General features: G+C 48.8%; 1 protein-coding gene across 1 annotated transcript in view; it reads right to left on the reverse strand.

Moving 5' to 3' along the window:
* Positions 1-494: 494 nt before the first annotated feature.
* SLC9A8 (solute carrier family 9 member A8) overlaps positions 495-21,621 on the reverse strand; it is a 60,735-nt gene continuing 39,608 nt past the window's right edge. Inside the window, exons 11-16 of the mRNA XM_081034359.1 lie at positions 13,968-14,084; positions 11,652-11,734; positions 9,000-9,111; positions 5,429-5,649; positions 3,118-3,264; positions 495-2,234 (exon numbers count right to left, since the gene is read on the reverse strand). Coding sequence (XP_080890485.1) covers positions 2,127-2,234; positions 3,118-3,264; positions 5,429-5,649; positions 9,000-9,111; positions 11,652-11,734; positions 13,968-14,084 — 788 coding nt within the window. The 3' untranslated portion in view covers positions 495-2,126. The remainder of the gene's footprint in view (positions 2,235-3,117; positions 3,265-5,428; positions 5,650-8,999; positions 9,112-11,651; positions 11,735-13,967; positions 14,085-21,621) is intronic.

The raw sequence follows: 21,621 nt of genomic DNA on the forward strand, positions 1-21,621 counted from the left end.
GCCTTGGGGAACTTCTAGTAAGTAAACCCTCCCGGTGCTTCTCTGTCACAGTGTCATTCTCAGGTCTCAGCTCAGTGTGGGAGGGTAGGAGGAACCTGATGACAAGGGGCAGTCTGAATCGAGAAGATCCTGTTTTCATTGCTTACTCTATGAACTCATAGCCAAAAAAATTTTTTTTCTGGCAAGCTCTTAAGTTCGCAATGCAACTTCCACCTCTGAGATCAGACGTTGAATTTTAGAAGAGAAAATAAATTACTTGTGAGTTGGGGAATGAGAGAAGAATCTGGTCTCAGTTTCCCGCCCCTGGCCCCCTTCTGTGGACAAAGGTCCCTCTGCCTTTGAACGTCTGTTACTTCTCCACTAAAAGGGAATAGGAGATGATAGAGACCGGAATTACGCATCCAGTGGGGATATCAGGTGGAATGAAAGAGTCCTGTTTGGCTCAAATTTTGGAGTTAGGGTGGGAAGTTACAAAAAGAAAAACGATCCTATTTGAGTTCTGTCAAGTACAAATTTACTTTCATGCATGTAAAAGAAAGCACGTGCTTCCTGCCTGCCTGCCTTACAGGTTCTCTTCTGGGGAAGGGAAGGGATCAGGGCAGGGCACTGGAAGGTCCCAACATCCAGAGCCACGCTGCTCTGGGCAGAAGACATGGACTCGTCGTTGCTGCCAGCCCAGGGTCCTCACGGAGAACCGAGGACATGCACACGATGAATGAAACCACCCAGAGAGTGCCAAGCCCCAGCTCCAGCTGGCACCCTGAGCCACGTGGGAATTGCCAACAGCCTACAGGTGGGCAAAGGCAAGCAGCTACAAAGCTTGTTAAAGGTCGGGTGGGGGTGGATGTGAGGCAGTAACTCTTTCCATGTGGACATGATTGGCAGCTCCTCAGCCTAAGGTGGTCCAGGGGCTGGGCCCACAGGGAAGGGGCAGGGAGTGTGTGTGTGTGTGTGTGTGTGTGTGTGTGTGTGTGTGTGTGTGTGTGAGAGAGAGAGAGAGAGACACCTGGGGAGGGGGCAGTCTCTGGCCCCCTGCCTTAGTACTTGGGTGAGCTGGGACCCTGACATGGGGGACAAATGGGACCCAAAATAGTAGAGAACTGGGCAAGAGGAAATGCTGATCAGTCGTACATGGTGGGCAGACCCCCGCGGAGCCCAGGAACAGGGGCACCTGGACAAACAAGGGCAGAGATTAGGGAACCAAGGAGAGGCAGGCGACTGCTAGGCTCTCACCACTTGTTCAAGTGCATGAATGGAAACAATTCAGACAGCAATTGCTGGCCTGCATAAGCCCTGTACCTCTAGTTTTCCCCTCCAGAGGGCGCTCTGACTCTGCAGAATAGGCTCATTTACCCAAAAGACGCAGCGAGGCAGCTTCCCGTGGGGCTGGAAAGAAGGGGCTGTGCCCGCATGTCAGTAGCAGTGTAAACATTCACAGTATTCCCAGAGAAGGGCAGTAGCTGCCTGCCACCCAGGGGGACAGCCTGAGAGGTGCCAATCAGAGGTAAAGAAGAGAAAAGTCACTCAGTTTTTCTTTCTCAGGGTGTGCAAGCAACATCACAAGAGGGGGTTAGTGTGAGGTTTTCCAGATTTCTGGGCCTGCCACTCAGGTTAGAACGGCTGCTTCTGAGGCTGGAGGCACCTTGATGATGAGGAGAAAATGGCAGCTGGCTCCTTGCCCTGCTGGTAGACACCCATTCCAGTAGGGAAGGGCCTGGCCTCGGCGTGTGGCTTCTGGGGTCGCGATGAAGGCAGCGGCTGGGAATGGCAGAAACTGCAAGCCAGCACCCAGGACACCCAGTCGCGACAGCTTCCACAGCAGGAGCTCTCCTGTCAGGCACCGTGGCTGGACAGGTGACTTTGCCTGGACCGCAGAAGCGAAAGGAAACATTTACCTGGACAGGTGGTCCCTCCAGTCTGCAGAGGTCTGGCCAGTGAGGAGGGGGAGGGACATGTCTCAGAAGAAGCCAGCTGGCCCGGGGCCTGGAGGTTCCAGATTAAGAAGACGGCCTTGACTTCACCCTGCTTTCCTCTTCCCTGAAGAGCAGCCAAATGCACACGCCCTGGGGGCCCTTGCAGGTGTCGTCCTGGGAGTCCTGGGGGGCCGATGGCAGCGCCCTGCTGGGTCACAGCAGCTCCTGCTCATCGTCCTCAGAGCCAGAGGGGCCCTGGCGCACCTCCTCGTACCACTTGTTGGTGAGGGTTTTCATCTGGATGCGTCCGTGGTGGAGGTCCTGGGACAAAGGCACAACCAAGGCCTGTCAGTGGGTCAGGGTCAGGGAGAGGAAGGGTGGGGAGCTGCTCTGTACCTCGTGGGGGGATGGGAGGCAGGTGGCGTGGCCGCAGGCAACTTTAAGGGGGTAAATGACTGACTGGACTGGGATTCTTCTTTGTGGGGCTGGGGCTAACAGGTGTCACTCAGAAATGGGTAGGGGGCAGGAGGCCACTTCATCTCTCTGGGTGGTAGCCTCCCCAGCTGTCAAATGAGGTAACAGCTGCATCTGCTGCAAGGGTTGTTGGGAGAATGAACTGAAGCAATTATGAAAAACATTTGGTGCAGCGTCTGGCTCATAGTAAGAGCTCGCATACTGACAGCATGGCGACTGCCGAAGGAGGGACCGGGCTCGGAAACAAGGGGGGCGGGTAGCAGCAGCCAGCAGAACCCACCCCCACTCCGAAAGCCTGCATGGGGCAGGATGATTTCAGCAAAGCAGGCCCAAGCTGGTGGCCATGAGGGTGCCCCACGCAGTCCCCCAGGGGCCAGCAGTGGAGGGGCGAACAAGAGCCCGAGCCTTGGGCCACTGCTTGAGGCCCTGCCCTGTCTGAAAGTCCTCAGCTCAGATTCAGTAGCTGATCAATGTCCCGAGTCTATCATTCAGGAAAAGCAAACTGTTTACAAGTCTATTATTAAACCAGCACTAAATCTGGCAGCAAAGGAAAAACAGCAGATGCCAGCCTGTGGGCCTGGGAAGGAAAGAGCCAGCAGAAGCAGGAGGCCTGGCCGCCCCTCCCCACACAGCACGTGGGCCCTCTCTGTGCCCACCGCACTCTTGGCCACTGCAGGCCTGGAGGGAGGAAGGCAAGGGACGCCTGGCCAGGGCCGGGCCCACGTCCCACCTCCTGGGTCAGCCGCCGTGTGAAGAAGGGGTTCAGGTACTTGGCGTCCAGCCACAGGAAGCCTTTGAGGTCCTGCCGCCTGATGTAATGGGCTTCATATTCCTCCTCGGTGAGCTCGGACAAGTGCTCCGACTCCACGGTGTGGCCCTGCGGGGAAGGAAGGCAGAGGAGGCTCGTCCATCTGCTGGGCTGGCATCTTCCTGGAAGGCCGCACACCATCCAGCCTACCTAGCAGCCCTTCGCTGCTGGCCACGTGTTTCCCCTCCGCCCAGCTGCACTTGGGAATCATGCAGTGTGTCTGTGGGCAGCAAAGCGCTTCCTGGGAACCCATAAGGGAGGAAGGTTTGTAAAAACATGATGGATACCCATGAGTATATCAGAATCGTGAATAAATTGGACGTTCTGGGCTGGGGCTGGGTCTTGCTTTGTAAGCTTCCAGATTTTAATGTGGCGAAGGATTGGGAGCTTCGGTTGCAGGCCATCTCATTATCAGCAAGCTGAACGAGGAGGCTCCTTTTGTTGTTGTTTTTGCCTGCATTTCTATGCAGGTCACTGCCAGGGACAGGGGAAGGGAGGGTAGAGACAAATACATGGACACAATGCCAGTGGGAACTCCAGAGGAATGATGAGAATGACTGCACCTGGCAGGGCAGGTCTGGACGGCAAATAGGTCTCAGGTTCACTGGGTCTTCTCAGCCCAGCTCCAGGCCTCTGCACAGAGTGCCATACGGGCCTCGAATGCAGCATTTGTTGCTCTGCTAGAGCAGCTCCTGCTGCCTGCACCTGGGAGCCCCTGTGGGCGGCACAGGTTTGGAGGATTTGTGAATCTACAAAACGCTGGGCCCACTCACACAGTTCCTGATTCAGGTCTGGGATGGGGCTCGATGACTTGCATTTCTAACAAGTTCCCGAGATACGGCTGGTCCAGAAGCCCCACCTTGGGGACCATTTATGGTAACTATAGCGGTTAAGAGCACAGGCTCTGGAGTCTGCGTGACCTCAGCCGGGTGGTTTGGCTTCTCTGTGCCTCAGTGCTCTCATCTGCAAAATGGGGATAACGAGAGCCTCTGCTTCCTGCAGATTATCAGGGCGATCTGAGAAAGTCCAGGGAGGGTGCAAGTACAGTGCTTGTGTCACAGCAAACGTTCCCTAAATAGCAGCTATTCTTCCTTTGACCAAACATCTTGGTTCTACGAGAGCCCAGCGTGGTTGGTTCGACAAGCGTGGCTGCCAGATGAGCACCTGGCAACTTGTTAGAAATGCAAATTCTAGCCCCACCCCAGATCTGTAGTATCCTGGAGCCCTTCACAGATTCGAACACCCACTGAAAGGTTTGAGAATCTATACTAGAGCTTTCGTTAAAACAGACAAGAAAGTTGGGGGTGGGGAGGAGAAGGAGAAGGGCTGCCTGAGTGAGGAAATTTGAACCAGCCCAGCCTGAGGTCATCTAAGTTCTCTTTCCAGCAGCACAGAGCCTGGAGGTCAAGGTCTGCCCAGACCTGCATTTTCCAGTGTGAGAAGTGGGCACGACCCCTTTCCGTGTCCCCTGGTTGAAGATTTCCATGACTGATTAAAGTTACTGACAGTCTGGAATAAAGGAGCGAGAAAAATGTGCATTTCTGGAAATGTGTGTGTAGGGGGGTGTGTGCAGGAAGGTGAAATGAGAGACTAGGGCGGCCTCTGCTCCTGTCAGAGAGTCTGGCTCAGCACATGGGGCCTGGGGGAGGGCACAGGGCAGGGAAAACACGACCACCGTGGACCAGGGAGGGGCAGCCCACTGGCAGGGGCACTGCTGGGGCAGGAGGGTGGCTCAGAGGAGGCAGAGACATGAGGGCTCAGGCCCCTGCAGCTGAGCCCTGGGTACCTGCAGTCTCCAACCATGCCCTCACCGTCCTCGGTGGGGGGCACCTCTCTCATGGCCCTCAAAGCCCTCTAAGCACCTGCCCCCACTCAGGCCCCAATAGGAGGGGCTTTCAGTAAACATCCGGGAATGATGTGATTTTGAAATCTTCCAGTCCTAGGCCCTGATGGGGCGGTTGGTTACGGGCAGGGGAGCAGCGTTGCGGGGTGAGCTCGATACAGGTTCAGGGTCCCCCTGCATGGCCTCTGTGGCTTCACCAGGCCACGAGGCTGTCAGACAACCCTCCCCAAAGAGCCACGTTTCAGAACTTGGGTTCGACCTCCCTCAGGCTGGACGACCTGCGCGTGCGCGCGCGCCCGTGCTGATCAGCCCCGATGGCGTCTCATCCCCCATTTCCAGGCAGGCAGCGGGGACAACCCCCGGCCCCGCCCTGGGCCCTCGGGCACTGACCATCTTCTCTGTCTTGCTGAGGTTTACGTCCTTCTTGTTCCGGCGCCGCGCCTTGGCGTCCTCGATGTCCATGAGGCGGATGAGGGGCATGGTGCAGCCGCCCAGCAGCAGGATGGTGAAAAGCACGATGACGATGGTGGTGGTGCCTATGAGCTGCCGCTTCTCCATGGGCTCCAGGTCCAGGTGCAGGCTCAGCGCGTAGGGGATGGCGCCCCGCAGGCCTGGGGGGACAGCGAAGGGAGTGAGAGACGGAGGGAGGGGGAGGGGCAGCGGCATCTCGGACCGTTCTCTGGGGGCCTGGGGACGGCCTGGCATAATGGCCAGTCGAACATGCTTAGACCCCACTGGAGAGCGTGAACTCACCCTGTGAGGCTCTGGGGTGTGGGAAAGCAGGCGGCAGAGAAGCTCACCTCCGTCCCCACTTCCCGGGGTGCTTGAGCAGATCAAATGGGGCGCCCTGTACAGGTTGTAAAGGAGCGCTGTGCGTGTATGTGTGTGTACCCGCGCGGGGATGTGTGAAGCGCAGCGCTCACGTTTTAGAGAGATGACAGCTAGTGCAGGGAGAGCCCTCCGTGTTCTAGTGCTGTGTGTGCACAGTCCCATTCGGTCTCACAGGAAACCCTGTAAAGCGGGTCTTGTCCCTCTCCACAACATGCAGATGAAGAACCGAGATTGGGAGGATGAAGTGTCCTCCCAGGGCCGCAGGGCTCTACAGGACACAGCACAGAATGCAGTTTGCCCAGTGCCCCGCCCTGCGGAGCTCCTGGCAGCGCTGACAGGCTCAGGGCTGCTCTGGTGGTGGCCAGAGGCTGCTGGGAATGGCATCCTGGCCTCTCCCTTACTTCCTGTTTTGGTCCTTGTCATGCTGTCCAGAGGGTCATGGGCTGAGCTAGAAACAGCACTTTCTTTCCAGAACACTTCCTGGTTTGCCTGGTGCCATATAATGGGAAACAGGAGCTTCCAGAGCAGTAGGGAGAGGACAGCAAACAAGAAGGATTTGTGAGGGGTAAGTGCCGGAAGAAGGAAGTGTGGGGCAAGGCATACAGTGACAGGATCTGACCCAGACATGGAGGTGGGGGCCTCGCAGCACGATGGGGTCCAGCTGCTCAGCAGTCCTGACCAAAGATGGGGACACAGTGGGGAGGAGGGCAGCAGAGAATTAAGAGAGGTGGGGGAATGGCAGCAACAGGTCATAGGGGCCAGCAGAAAGTGGGGTGACCAGGGGAGAGCAGGGCATGGAGGATGCCCAGGCCTTCAGTGGGTGGGGTGTCCTAGGAGGCTGTGCCATGCAATGGTCCGACGTGGGCTCTGGCTCCTGGGTTCTCCTGGGCCTCCCAGGCTGGGGTGAGTGATTCAATTCAAACGCTCAACCGGTTATGAGGGATGCGAAACAAGGCTTGCCATGTTGGTGGCCCAGGGATGAAACGCCGTGGCACAGAACAGCGTGTGCACACAGCAAACATTTAGTAAGAGTCACACCTCTGTGATAATACACATGCTGGCAAAGCAGCAGGGTGAGCAGCAAGGAAGTTCAGTCCTAGACAATGAGATCGCAATGTCTCCACAACCTCCAAGGAGGATTCAGACACCGGAGTCTGGATCTCAGAGGAAAGACCTGGGTCAGAGGGAACAGCGTTGGGAGTTCAGGGACTAGAGGGAGCGAGGCCACCTGACGGGTGAGCAGAAGTGGGTCTGGGCCGAGTCCTGAGAAAGCCAATATTTATGGGTCAGTAAAGGAGAGGGAGCTGGACGCGAGCCTGAGGAGCCCCTGAAGGGAAAGGAGGCAAACCAGCGGCATGCTTCGGAGGGCCAGGAAGTGGGGGAGAAGGTCTGAGTCAGAAGGCCAGTCGGGGAGAGGAAGGAGCTGAAAGCTGAGGAGGTGGGCGGGACAAGGCCTGACCAGTGCCCACCAGGTCTGGCTGCAGGAGGTCACTGGTGACCTGGGCAAGGCCAAATCCAGCCCTGTGGACAGGAGTTAGGAAAGTGGAGAAAATGGGTGAGGACAGCCCACTCAAAGAAGTCTGGCCGTAACGGGAAGAGAAGGGGAAGCAGATGGAGAGGATGTGGGGGCAGGACTTTGAAGTTGTTGGTTTTTTACTGGGAAAGAGGAGACTCTTCAACTGTTTAAATGATGATGGGAGGAACCAGTAGACAGGTTGAAGACCTAGGAAAGAGGGTGCAAATCAATGGAAAGAGGGCTCGGGATGGCCTGGGAGAGAACGCCTGGGACCAACAGCCCTCACTGTTAAAAATTCACTCCCCCAACACTTCCTACCACCCCACTTCCCTATAGAGGTTTCTTATCATGACGCCCTCCCCAAATATCTCATATAACTGTATAAAATATCTGATGTGTTTCTTGGATTTTCTTTGAGATTTTCAAGACCTTGGATCAACTACTTTACAATTTTTTTTCCTCACTGGAAAAAGAGATTGAAAAAAAAGTTTCTGTCACTATATATACATACGTACATATATACATATCTCTCTCACACGCAGGTATATCTTTTAACAAGGTCTTTGGAAAAAAAAATCTGAGAAATTGACAGATATGCTATTGGATAGAAAACAGCTTATAAATTAAAGCATGTTGCTAAAGTCCAACCCACACAGAAAATATTTTAATTATAATATTTAAATAAGAAAGCAGAAAAAACTGGATTGCTCAAAAATAAATTTAAAGAGGCCTAAGGATCCAGTTCTTTAGGAGCCAAAGATTAATGAAATCATTTCCATCCTTTAAAAAGTAGAGGAAGATGATTAATCAGCAAGTGAAATATTCAAATAAATTATCAGAACGTATGAATGAATGAAAAAAAGTATCCAAATCGAGCCTGTAGTGCAAAGGTGGTTAGACTTTAACCTTCTTTATTTTGAGCCCCTACAGTGTTTCCCTGAAAATAAGACCTAGCCGGACCATCAGCTCTAATGCGTCTTTTGGAGTAAAAATTAATATAAGACCCGGTCTTATTTTACTATAATATAAGACTGAGTCTTATATAAGACCAGATAATATAATATAATATAATATAATATAATATAATATAATATCAGGTCTTATCTAACATAAGATCGCGTCTTATATTAATTTTTGCTCCAAAAGACGCAATAGAGCTGATGGTCCTGCTAGGTCTTATTTTCGGGGAACCATGGTTTATCAATTACACCAGCCTAGAAAGCACACAGGTGAGAGCTGCACATGGGCATCTTGCCCTGGGCTGCCCTGTGTATGAGGAAAAGAGGGAATGGAAGGAGGCAACTCCTAGCCCTGCCTCCTGTGGTCACGGGATCCCAAGCAAGCGCTTAGCCCTTGAGCCTGAGCGCCCTGTGTGTAGAGCAGACGTGCACTTCTGCTCACCATTTCATAGTGCCGGGGTGAGGGAGACTGTCTGTTACGGCCTTGCCCAGGGCCTGGATTACCGAAGGTGCCCGTCAGATGGGGCCCGTGTTATTTTTGGCTGATGAGACATGCTCGTTTTCAAGGGCTCTAGCCACATGCCCTCTCTGCACAGTGTGTCGTGCCTTTGTAAGCAGTATCTTCCCTCCACTGTTCATTCAAGACTGGACTTACCACTGAACCACATAATGAACATCATCTTCGGTGTGATTTTATGATCACGGAAGAAATTCAGGAGGTAGGAAAGAGGGAAAATGTTCACCGCTCTGCCAAACAGTACAAGCACCTGTTAATAGCAACAAATCCAGTCTTAGACGGAAACCTCTGGTTCTTCAAGTTGTAGCTTGTGGAAGCTCACACAGACTTTGTACCACACCCATTATACCTGCAGCATTCCCCTTGGTTATAAAGGGTGTGAAGAACACGCTAGTCAGAAACCTGGCTGGGGTGTGGCCCTCGCTGCCTGCTTTCTATGTGTCCGGGAGAGAATAAAGCTTTGTACCTTACGTCTCAGTAGTCAGAAAGAGAGGATTAACAAGGTATCAACAATGGCTTTAGTAATGACAGCAGAACAAACTGAATGCCAAGAGGCTGTGCAGAAGTTCCCAGAGATTAATTTAAGGGCACTCAACTGCTCTAGAGGTGCTCCACGATGGGACAGACCTGCACTCGTCCTTCCCACAGTCCTGGAGGGACAGACAAGGTGTTCCTGCCTGTCCTTGGGGGCCCCACTCAGGGAAAGGAGAGAAGTCTGAGGAGGGCCAGTCCAGGCACGGAAATGCTGCTCCTGGAGCAAACGGAATGCGAAGGTCGGTCCTAAAAGCAGATCACACGCATCTGCCTGGCTAGTCGCTTCCTGTGGCTTATGGTTCCTAACCTGCTCCACAGGCATGTCGCTCTTAACAGGATACAGCTTTATGTAAAGTTTAAATCTTATCTAAGTGGATACTTAGAGCTACTTATTAATTTACTTTCTTTTTCTTTTCCATCTCAATTCTCACCATAACTAACTTGAAAAGGTTATAGACACACGTATGTTCTGTAGGCTCTAAGTTTATCCTTTGAACCAGCACAAATTGAGTGTGCTTTGCACGATGTGCCTTGGATGGCCAACTTAATAACGGCTCCCAATCATCTAACATTTATATGCCAGACAGTGTGCTAAGCATTTTATATGCATTATCTTGTTAAAATTAGAGTCCTACACAGGTCTTATGAAGTAGGTATTCCTGTCTCCATTTTGGAGACAAGGAAAAGGAGACATAGAGGTTAAGTCAACTGGTCCAGTTGACCCAGGCAGAAAGTGCTGGAACCAAGTCTCAAACCTGGTTAAGTCCCCAAAGACCATGCCCTTGACCACTGAGCTAGTCTCAGTGGGTAGTCCATCTGAAGAGCAGCAGGGCCAGCCTGCTCAGGGGAAACCGAGGCCCCACTCCAGGGCGTCTTCTTATTTTCCCTTTCTTCCCAGCCCACTGGAATCCAATCTTCATTCCTACACTTGCGTTTCAGGTGTGACCAAATGTGGCCCCTTTTACCCAGAGACCACACTAAAGATTATTATACTTTCTGAAAAGACTTACTGCTGTCCTCTTGTCCTGAAACCTGAGTCTGGAACACACAGAACAGTGACAAAAGCACAATGCTCTTGCTGACTGAGGGGTGGAAGCACCGTGATTGCAAGGAGAAACACCTTTTTCCTAAGGGTTCCTTAGCGTCTCTGTGCCTCAGTTTCCCCATATGCCAAACAGCAGGCCTCACTGGTTTGCACATGGTAGATGACTGCTAAAAAAAAAAGTTGCCTCTCACTCGATAGCTGTGTTTTACTAAGTGGGGCTGGCAATAACAGTTAACTGACGGTGAATTATGATTTCAACAGCAATGAGGTGTATTTCTGAAGTGTCTTAAAGTCTAAAAGGGCAACAAAAAGATCAAATCAGGGATTGGAGTATGAACCAGTAGGAGGGCCTATGGGAGCTGAGCTCCGACTGGGGGAATAGGGGCATAGGGAGGAGTACAGACGCGTCACCTGGAAACACCAGGCTAAATGCCAAAACTGTCACTTTGATCAGGTGTCTGAGGGAGCTGGACCTTTCTTTTAAATAAACATTTCCCCACCCCCCTCCATTCCCCAAGAGGATCTGATTCTACTGCAAATGATTTTCTTTTATTTTCCTTTTTTAGAGGTATATTTTAATTTGTCTCCTACGGCCACCCCCAGTCTAGTTATAACAGTTTCCCAAACCTTGCTGGTAAGAACCACCTGGGCTGACTCCCCTGGATCAATCTCCAGGGGAGATAGGGGCCTGGACATCTTTACTTTAAACAAGTGTACAAGGGTCATGCCTATGAATGGACACATCTGAAGCAAAAGCAGTAAGAAGTAAGCAGATGCCTTATAAATTACCCAGAAAACAGAAAAGAAATTATCTCCAGTTCTAAACACACCAGCAACATTTGGCTGTGTTTTCTTTATGTATTTTCTTTTTTCCACGCATAATGTTTTCACATGGTTATGCTCAATTACATATTTAAGTCTGAAATCTGTTTTTACCACTTAACAAAAAAAAACTTGTACTTTTAAAAGAGGACCATAACATTCAAGGCCATTTAAGAAGCACAATTATTTTTCGGGAATATTCATTTACTTAATTCCATCTCTTACCTTTATTGTATGTTTGTGATTTTTTAACAAAAGAAACTTTAAACAGAAGAGTGTCTATGTAGCTGTTGACTCTGAAAAAGTTAACAGTTACATAAGTGAATCCAGGACATGTGGTTATTGATCTACAAATAAGTAATTAAATAAAAAACAAGGAAAATACTTACTATGCACCAGATGACAAAGGAAATTTCAAACTTGTGAGGGAAACTAAAAATGGACAGGCCAAGAAATGCAAACACACATGTTTCTGAAACAAACCAAAGAATGGATTATAGCCCCAACTGTTTTCTTCCAATACGGTATGAAAATATTAAGCGAACGTTCATAAATAAGTCAGAATCCAATATGACATTTTGCTTATTTTCTGGAAAATTCTGCAACTAATACGTGGGTGAAACTTGTATACTTTGATTTTCTTATTCTTTTCTATCACACAAGCAATATGTGCTTGCTATTCAAAATCTCCTAATTTAATGAGTCAACTGTCAAATACTTATGCAAGTAAATGCTCTCCCACCCAGGGAAGATGACAAATATATGAATCAGTCCATTTGCTGAACACCGTGATTAGCAAGGATCCCCACTGTGGCAAAGTGGCAAAAATTCAGAGCAAATGACTGCAGACGCCACATGACTAGTGTGAAAAGGCCCTTTGTTAACTTCCTTGCTGGAGCGGACAAAGCCAAATGATTGACTTCACTTATTAAACTCTGCCACAGGTTTAGAAGACGGCTTCCACCCTGCAGGATTTACAGGAAGAGATACATTTTCAACTTTTCGCTCAACTTCACAAGTCAGAGAGTCTGACCTTTGCCCTCACTGTACAGGCAGTCATTTGTGTATCCCAAGGACAAGCACCTTATACGTTTCTAGTACTAGGCTCCCTGCTTCAACTCTGATGTTCCCCCCGCCCACTACCCTCCCCAGAAGAGCCTACTAACCATGGAGACAAAGACTGGATTTTAACATAGTAGAACATCATAAAACAGTGAGGCTGTTTTAAAACATTTCAGCAATGCTTTTTCTTCAAATGTATATGATTTTTAAAACCAGTCCACAAGCTGGACAGTAGACTCACCCCTCTACCCTCTGAATTTTTTTCTGACCCAATAAATATTTTTGTGATCTTTCCAAATCAGCTTATTCAGAGCACATTCAGATCTATGTTATGCTTTTCTCTGGCAGCATAAATTCTATTACATGGGTATGTCATGGTTAATTCAATGAATCCTCTGTCGATGGTTATTTGACTGTTTCTATTTCTGACACTGCACACCAGAACAAAAGTCCCTGCGTACAAGCAACATTCCTGATGGTAGAATTGTGGGTCAAAGAGCACGTGCTTTTAAAATTCAGACAGATGCTGCAAATGTCTCTCCAAAAAAGGTAGCATCAACGTACACGCCCATCAACAGGACCTGTTTTCTATTCACCCATGCCACAAGTTACCAATTTGATGGGTACAAACTAGAATTTGATGGATACTTTGCTTTACATTTATTTAATTGCGAGAGTCAGGGTCAGTCTTTAGCCATGACTTTTGGAGAGGGGTGCTGGGAAAAAAATATCTCCTGGACCAGAAGCAGACAGACCTGGCTTCCAGACTCACTTCTGGGCCATGAAACTCTGGATGAGTCATTTGACGTCTCGGCACCTGAGCTCCTTATCCGAGGAACGAAATCTCTGCACGGCCTGCCCCTGCCTCCTAGGACATGACCGTGTGGGACTCGGGCTTCAGAATGAGACAAGCCCCTCCGAAATGCCAGGGAGATGCTGAGGATGACAGCTCAGGCGCGGCCACTTGGGGGACCAGTGCAAACGGACAGGGTGAGGGTGCTTCCTTCACTCCAGGGAGAAATTAGGGAGGAGGCGTGTGAATACATCCGAGTGTGGGAGGAACAAGGGCTCAGGAACAGCCTTCCTGGTGTACCCCAGTCCAACAATAACACCTCCAATGCAGAACGCTCCCCAGTTATGTGAACAAAGGTGCTCCTTGTGGACGAGTTGCGGAAATTCTGTAACTATATTCTTCTCTCAGAAATTCACAGTGTACATTAGCTGAAAAGTCTCGCAGTTCAGAAACTTGTTAAGCGTTCTTTACCCACGATTTCCCAAACTCTTTTTTGACTATGGAGTCTTTTTTCCATCTAACCCCCATCAGTCTCAGTTCCAAGGAACACATTTTTGGAAATGTCACTTTAATGTCACATTAAAATGCACGGTCTCAAACGTTCATAATTAGTAGTTCTCATTATTTTTGGTTTTAAAATTGTAGGCGTCAAATGTTCCATTCATTAGGGATGAGGTTTACTTTATGGAAAGCCAATTGGAAAACAAACAAAAGATAAGGGAATGCCGTATCTGGCTCTGAGGAATTCTGCTGCCTCTTCAGCCAGGGAATCTTTCAACTCCCCAAATAGGGTAAGAAGAATGATCAGCCCAATGTAGGCCTGCACGGACCACACAGAGGCACAACTCACCGCACAAGAAGGCCACAGTCCGGAGGGTCTGTTGCATGAGGATCTGGGTGACCGGGGACAGGTTATGGTGTGTGTAGTGGGACATCACGATGCCTGAGAACAGGATGGCCATGATGCCTGGAGAGGGACAAAGGGCGAAGCGCCCAGACATGATCAGAGCAGAAAAGCACCTGCCACACGATACACAAATACTATCGCCCACTTCCTATGAGTTCTTGGGGCCTATAGTAGTAGATGTGTTAAGAAAAAGGAAAAGAAAACAGAGAAGAAAATAATACCTGAGGCTTCCCAGACGGTGCAGAGAGATGCTAAAGGGCCCCTTCTCTCTGGCTGACCTTGGGCCAAGTCTCCTCCCCTCTTCAAGCCTCAGTTTTCTCATCTGTACAGTGGAATTAATAGTTCCGCTCATGGAACTGTTAGGAGGGTAATGAAGATATGCCATGTGAAGTGCCCATCACAGGACAGTTGTGGGCTGTCACTGTCACCCATGGATATAGGGGGGCAGCTAAGCCACAACTGGGGCAAAAGGGAGCGTAAGAATCTGGGTGGATTTTGATTTTTTTTATACTTTTCCTTAATTTTGAATTTCCCTATAATCACTGTGAATTACTCTTACTCGTATATAGAGAGATGTTATTAAAAAAAGGTAATGTCTTTTTTTTTTAAAGCTCTCCATGAGAGTCTGAAACTTGTTGTTTACTGAGATTTGTGTCTCAATGTTTGTCCACTGCCCCAATCACTCCCAAAACACTTTACGTGGGTTTCCTCTCAGTGCCCCCGTCTGGGGTCTCTATTTCATGTAAGGAAGCTGAGATTTTTACAGAGTCATCAAATAAGCTGCCAAAATATATGAACTGCAAGTCAAACTTTACAAGCGAAATTTTACCTTGTTTCTGCCACTTTGGAGAAACAGGGATTACTGGCAAACTTTCCATTTATAAAAGGGTGAAAATCATAGAATTGCATCGGAGACATTTCAACACTAAGCTTGCTGTATAAATAATATCCTACAGGATATAAGAAAATCCTACCCTTTGTGCTGCCTGCCTGGCCTGAGTGATAGCAGTAGCTGGGACCTTTTAGCTCCTAGCCCTCTTAGGAAATAGCAAATTCCTTTGCTGTTTCCTTTTTCCCTACAAAGGAGGCTCAACGGGGACATTCCAGGAATGCTGCCCACAAGCCGCACCAGACAAGACGGGAGAAGGGAAGGAGCAGGCAGGAGACTTCTTTACTTGCTCCTGCGGAGTAAAGTAGAAGTAAACTGAGAAGACTGGAGCTCGAGCGTGGTTCAGCATCACTGCTCTGCTAGATGCAAACCCCACATGACACTCAAACCTCTGGTGCTTTTCTCAGTCTGTTCCTGCAGGTGACCGGCAGGCACCGCACTGACGCCATCAGAAGCCAAAGCAATGAAACAGCAGGGGAGACCCCAGAACCTGGGTCTGGAGTCAGTGGAGACTGGAGAAGGAGGGCACGGAACGACACCTCCATTTTTATGGAGTTGATCTTTAGCACACAGGCTGAAAGTTGCTGGCTTCTGGGCTTTCAAAGGACTTTGTTTCACTAGCCTGCGGTGAGAAGAGTTATCAATTCACTGGAAAGCTGAGACTCTGGAGTTGTTAGCTGGAAGTAAATGGTGCCCCAGAGGAGCTGGAGCCAGTTTTAAGTTGTGACATGAACAGCCTTCCACCCACGTGGCTGTCCTGCCCACAGAGACGGCTGTCACAGCCCAGGGAGTCCTGACATTAAATAACTGCTCCAGAAAGCCAGGCTCTGGGAAGTCAGATGGAATACGGAAATCCCTTCAGGACTGAACATCAGATAGAACCCAGTGCCAGCCTCCAAGGACCTTTCCTGCCTCAGGCTCTTCCAAGGGGCCAGGCCCAGGGTGGGGGGCGGTGGAGGGGGGGGGTTGGCTGGCCAGTTCGTTTGGTGCACTAAGGCCAGGGATAGGAAACTCAAACTCTTCAGGGGCCAGAAAACAGGAAGTCGGTGAGCAGCACGTGGGTGAAGAAGGTACAGGCCCACCTACAAAGGGCTGCCGTCAGCCCTGTGCATGGGGCCGTGTGCTGACCAGTCTTCCTTTGGGTTTTTTGAGAGACGCCAGATATCTGTTTCTTATGGGAAATCTCCTGACTTTGAATGATGGCAACTGAATCAAATGTTTAAGACATTTTCTGTATAAACAAACCCCATCTGGGGGCTGAATTTAATAATGGCAACTAATTCAAACATTCCAAAATTTTTGTACAGATAAACAAGCCCAATCTGGGCACTGAACAGACCAGATGAAAGTGGGCCTCTGGTTAGTGCAAGAGTGGAGAGCCAGCCACCACTTTTGGCCTGGGCTAGTCTGGGTTCTGGGCATCTCTCGAATTCTGGGTGCTAAAGGAAAGAATCAAGGTCAGCAGTGGGTGCAGAAGCCCGAGGGACAGCTCAAGTGTTTGCCTATGTGCCCTCCCTAAGCAAAGGTGACTTCTCCACCACCCAGACCCCCCTCAGCCACAGCAGCTGCCACCCACACAGGCTGTAAAAACACTAACGGGATAAACGGTGCAAACAGGCTCACTGCTAGAGATAAAAGTGCCCTGTAAGGAAGAACTTCTGACACATTTATTTACTTCTTTTAGAAGGAAAAGTCATTTAAGGAAGCAGATAAGAGTGCACCAAAACGGTCAGTCTGAAGGAAGGAAGGAAGGAAGGAAGGAAGGAAGGAAGGAAGGAAGGAAGGAAGGAAGGAAGGAAGGGAGTAAAGAAGAGAAGAAAGGGAGGTTTCTAGTCTCTGTTAAGTCCATGGTTTTAAACGTAATAAAGGAGTAAGGGATTCAGGTCTGGAAGGCAGATGTGTAAAGAGACTCCCGGTACAAATTCCACTGTATTGTATCTTACTGTGGGTCAAATGTACTTCTTGAAGGCTGAGTCAAACCATAGTCAGTTTTCTTTGCCAATTACCCAATAATAAACACATTTTGCTAAGCATCTAGACTCACAGGTATAGAGTAAAACCTGAGAGTCTCTATTCCCGCTGCCTGCCCAGAGGTAACTACTATTGACCATTAACAGTTCAATGTGCAATCGTCAGTTCTGTTCCTATGCCATTATGAAGTTTGGCTATCTTGAAAAAGTAATAAACAGGATCATATTAGATCTATGGCATATCATACCAGCACAGCGATTTTTTTAAAGGCCTCCAACACTTGCCTTTGCACACATCACAGAATTCCAACTCCTTCTGGACCTACACAGTCCTGTGGGACGGGATGTCTACCCTCTCCCCCCCCACAGGGTCTTCCTGCTCTTCTGGAGTGTGCCAAGCTCCCTCATGCCTCCCTGGGACCCTCAGCACCTGCTGTTCCCACTGCCAGATACCCCACTCCCCGATCCTCCCACACTGGCTCCTGCTCACCACAAAGGTCTTGGCTAAGTGCCACCTCTTCCAAGAGAACTTCTGACACCCTATCTCGTGATGCTTCTGCCCCTATGCCACTCTCTACCTTGTTACTCTGATTTCTTTTCTTCATGTCACTTTTCACTACCTGAGATTCTGGTATGTTTCCTTACTTGCTTATTGTCTTTCTTCTTCAGTCAGGAACCTGACCTTGTCTTGTTTACTCCTATAGCCCAGATGCCAAGGACAGTTCTCAGCACAGGGTGGGCATTTAATAAATATTTACTGAATGGATGAATGAGTGGGTTTTCAACTTTCTTAAAACTTAACAATGTATCTTGGGAGTTCTTCCCATGGCAGTACAAATAGGTCAAATTCATTTCTTAAGGGGCTGCATAGTGTTCCACAGTGAGAATGGACCCCAAACTTCCTTCATCTTTCCCCATTACTGATGAACATTTAGATGCTTCCAGTTTTTCTCTCACCGGCAGTGCTGCACAATACATTCTATCTTTGGCCAACCTGTTCTCAACATTTTACAGAAGGTATTATGTCCTCATCAATTTTGCAAATTTATCCTTGAACCCCAGAAGTTCCATGCTCTGTGACTCTTCTTGACAGAGTGTCGCTGTGCCCCAATGCCCCTCCCTCAGTCCAGAGTTGGCTCAGCTGGCAAGGCGGAGAGGGTCCATCCATCTTTGACTCTTTAGAGTCAGAGGGCAAAAGGAGCCCTCAAAACTGGCTCACTGAGTGAACAACAGAAAAAGTTAACATTGATAGAATTAGGACAAAGTTTCTGAGAATAGCTAACGCTTCTGAGTAATAATTAGGGAGACTATTTAATTTGCTGTTGAAACCAGGACACTTCTGTGAGTGAAAGGGGGTGTTATTAATTTATCATGTTGGGACAGAAAGGGGAAACGTATGGTCACCCCAGTAATGACCCCCTGAGGCCTCTGTCAGGACTCTCACTTGAGCTGCTCCCTTTCATCCTTGCCTTAGGGAGGCACTTTCATCACGAGGAGGTGGTGCTCAGTGGACGCCCAGAGGGGTTAAGTCCACTGTCTGCGGTTACTCAGCTAATGCGAGGGGCAGCTGGCATTCAAATCCAGGTCTGTCCGGTGTCCTCAGCCACCGTGTTCTAAATACACGAGTTACGTCAATGATTCACAGGGAGAGAGTGTCCTGCTTGCTGGTCACAGGTGCCTCTCACTATCGGTCCTTGTGACAGTCAGGAAAAGCAGAGCACAGAGGGAAAGAGGAGAGAGCCAAAGTATTCCCGTTCCTGTTTATATTCTTACGGTAGGATTTGGAGGGTCCTCACCACACACTAGGGCCACCCTACCCTTCTCTGAAATTGCTGAGTGACAGATACCCCAAAGGTCAAGTGTGGGCAGAGCTGAGCTCATCAACCAGAGCTGGATCGTGTGTTCTTGGCCGGCATGGGCTGGTTTTGGCCTCACTGGCACGAACGGCTGAGGTCCCTCAGGAAACGAAACCCTTATAAACAGAAAACATTGCCTCTGAAGAAAAGACGAGTAAAATACTCCCATGTTTTAACCACAAGTTCCAAATGGATGTACAACATCTATCTTTGCCACCAGGTACTCAGTGTTCAGCTCAAATTGGTGGGGAACAATTTAGAAAAACAGAGGTAAAAATAGCGAGGCTGGAGCCGAATGACTCACAGGTAATGTTTCTGTAAGTGCCCAAATTCAAGAAAGATAAGGGAGGGGACTTGATGGCAGACACCGGGATGGAATTATCCAAGAGAACTGGCTAGGGATTAAAAACAAACAAAACTGATGTTTACAAAGATTTCTCCAGTGAAAATGGCCAGAGTCCTCTCCACTTCCTCTTTGGCAAGATCTGTTTACGGAGTACCCACATGTGATTCCAGAAAGTGATCTGTGGGAAGAATTCTGTTCAACAGAGTCATTAAAAACCACCAGGGGGCTGGCCTGGTGGCTCAGGTGGTTGGAGTGTCGTCCTCCTAATGCTGAGGTTGCAGGTTCGATTCCCACATGGGCCAGTGAGCTGTACCCTCCACAGCTAAGACTGTGAACAACAGCTCTCCCTGCAGCTGGGCTGCCGTGAGCAGCCGGAGTTGGCGTGAGCTGCCGTTAGCTGCTGTGTGCTGCCGTGGGCTACCGTATGATGCCATGAGCGGCCGGCAGACAGCATGAGGGGCCGGCAGCCAGTGTGAGTGGCCGGCAGCCGGCGAGAGCTGCTGTGAGTGGCTGACCCACGACTGGTGACCGACTGCCTCAGCCGGGGGGAGCACAAGGCTCATAATACCAGCATGGGCCAGGGAGCTGTGTCCTACACAACTACACTGAGAAACAATGGCTTGAACCGGAGTGTGTGTGTGTGGGAGGGGGAGGCGCAAGAAAGGGAAAAACAAAACCAAACCACCGGGGACTTCCATTTGCCCATGAAGAAATAATTGCTACACAAATTGCTGTCCTGCCATGAACAACTAGAGAACCTGATAAAAGATATGAAACAAAACTGTCATCTGATGTTGGGAGCTAGGCAGGGTAGAACTATGATTCTGATAGAAGGGAGACAAATAAGATAACCACTCTTGCTCCAGACCCTGGCCCACCTCACTGCTTGGATGCAGTTTTCAGGCTGAGGCTGAGGCTCAGGGAAGGGAACCCCAGACTCAGTCTTGCTGAGAAGAGGAGACAGATGAGAGCTGGGGGAGGCCAAAGCAGTTAGAATACCGGAAAGGAGCTGCACAGAAAGAGAGCTTCGGAGAGCTACAATTGAGTCCCCTTGAATCTTGGACTGATATTGATCTACACACACATGGGGGAGATTCCAAGAGGCTGGGGAGAGAAAAGGAACAGGCTGAGCAATTTCCAAAGTGGACACAAGGCTGGGAATAGTCTGATTCCTGCCGGCCAGAATGGAGTGACCTTGTAATACATGAGACATGAGGTAGAGCCCTCAGAAGGCCAGTGCATTAGTTCCAAGTGCTACTCTGGACTTGTCCTGACAAAGTATAAAGGGAAACCTCAAAAGAAACTGATTCCAGGAAACTTAGATATATGGCAGAAGAAAATCCAGAACTCTATGACGAATGTAATAAAATCTAGTACTCAACAATATAATTAAGTTCACAATGACTGGCATCCAATCAAAAATTAATAGGCAAGCAAAGAGCAGGAAGTTATGACTTCTAAACAGAAGAAAATTAATTGACAGAAACGGACGTAGAAGTGACAGAGATGATGGAATTAGCAAACAAAGGACATTGAAACAACTTTTATAATGATGTTCCACATGCTTAAGAAGGTAAAGACAACCACGAACATGATGAGGAGGGGCATGGAAGATATAAAAACAACCCAAAGGGAACTTCTGTTGATGAATAACACAATATCTAAAATGAAAAACATACTGGATGGAATTAACAGGACCTGGAGCATGGCAGAAGAAAAGATCAGTGAACGTGAAGACACAACAATAGAAACTAGCCAAAATAAAGCATAGAGAAAAAAATAAAGATTGGAAAAAGAAAAGGCAAAGTGTATTATGGGATGACAGCATCCTGTCTATCATAACTTAGATAACTGGAGTCCCAACTGAAGAAGAGAAGGGAGAACAGAAAAAAATATTTAAAGAAACGGGTAGAAATTTACCGAACTTGATGAAAACTATAAACTCACATAAACTATAATATTATATAAACCCCAGAAGCTCGACAAATCCCAAGCAGAATATAAAGAGAACCACAACAAGGCACATGAAAATCAAATTGCCACACACCTATCAAAATGGTTACACTTTTTAAAATTAAAATAAGTGTTGGTGAGGATATGAAGCGGCCAGAATTCCCTCATACATTCTGGTGGGGACCCAAAATGGTCCAGTCACTTTGAAAAACACTTGGCAGTTTCTAATAAAGTAAAATATATACTTACCACGTGACCCAGCAACCTCACTCCTAGGTATTTATCCAAGATCAATGAAAATATGTGCAAATATTCATAGCCCAAATCTACAAAACCCCCAATGTCTTTCAAATGGTGAATGGAAAAAAAGTGGCACAGTAAGAATGTATAAACTATGGATACCTGCAAAAACATGGATGTCTCTCAAGAACGTTATGAGCACTTACAGAAAGGAGACACATAAGACGACATACGTACTACATGATTTCAGTTATGTGACGTTCTAGAAAAGGAAAACTACAGTGACAGAACACAGCTCCATGGGTTCCAGGGCCCAGAGACGAGCCAGAGGATTAACTGTCCT

This window comes from Rhinolophus hipposideros, assembly GCF_964194185.1.
Source record: "Rhinolophus hipposideros genome assembly, chromosome: 22".
In the NCBI taxonomy this organism is placed as follows: domain Eukaryota; kingdom Metazoa; phylum Chordata; class Mammalia; order Chiroptera; family Rhinolophidae; genus Rhinolophus; species Rhinolophus hipposideros.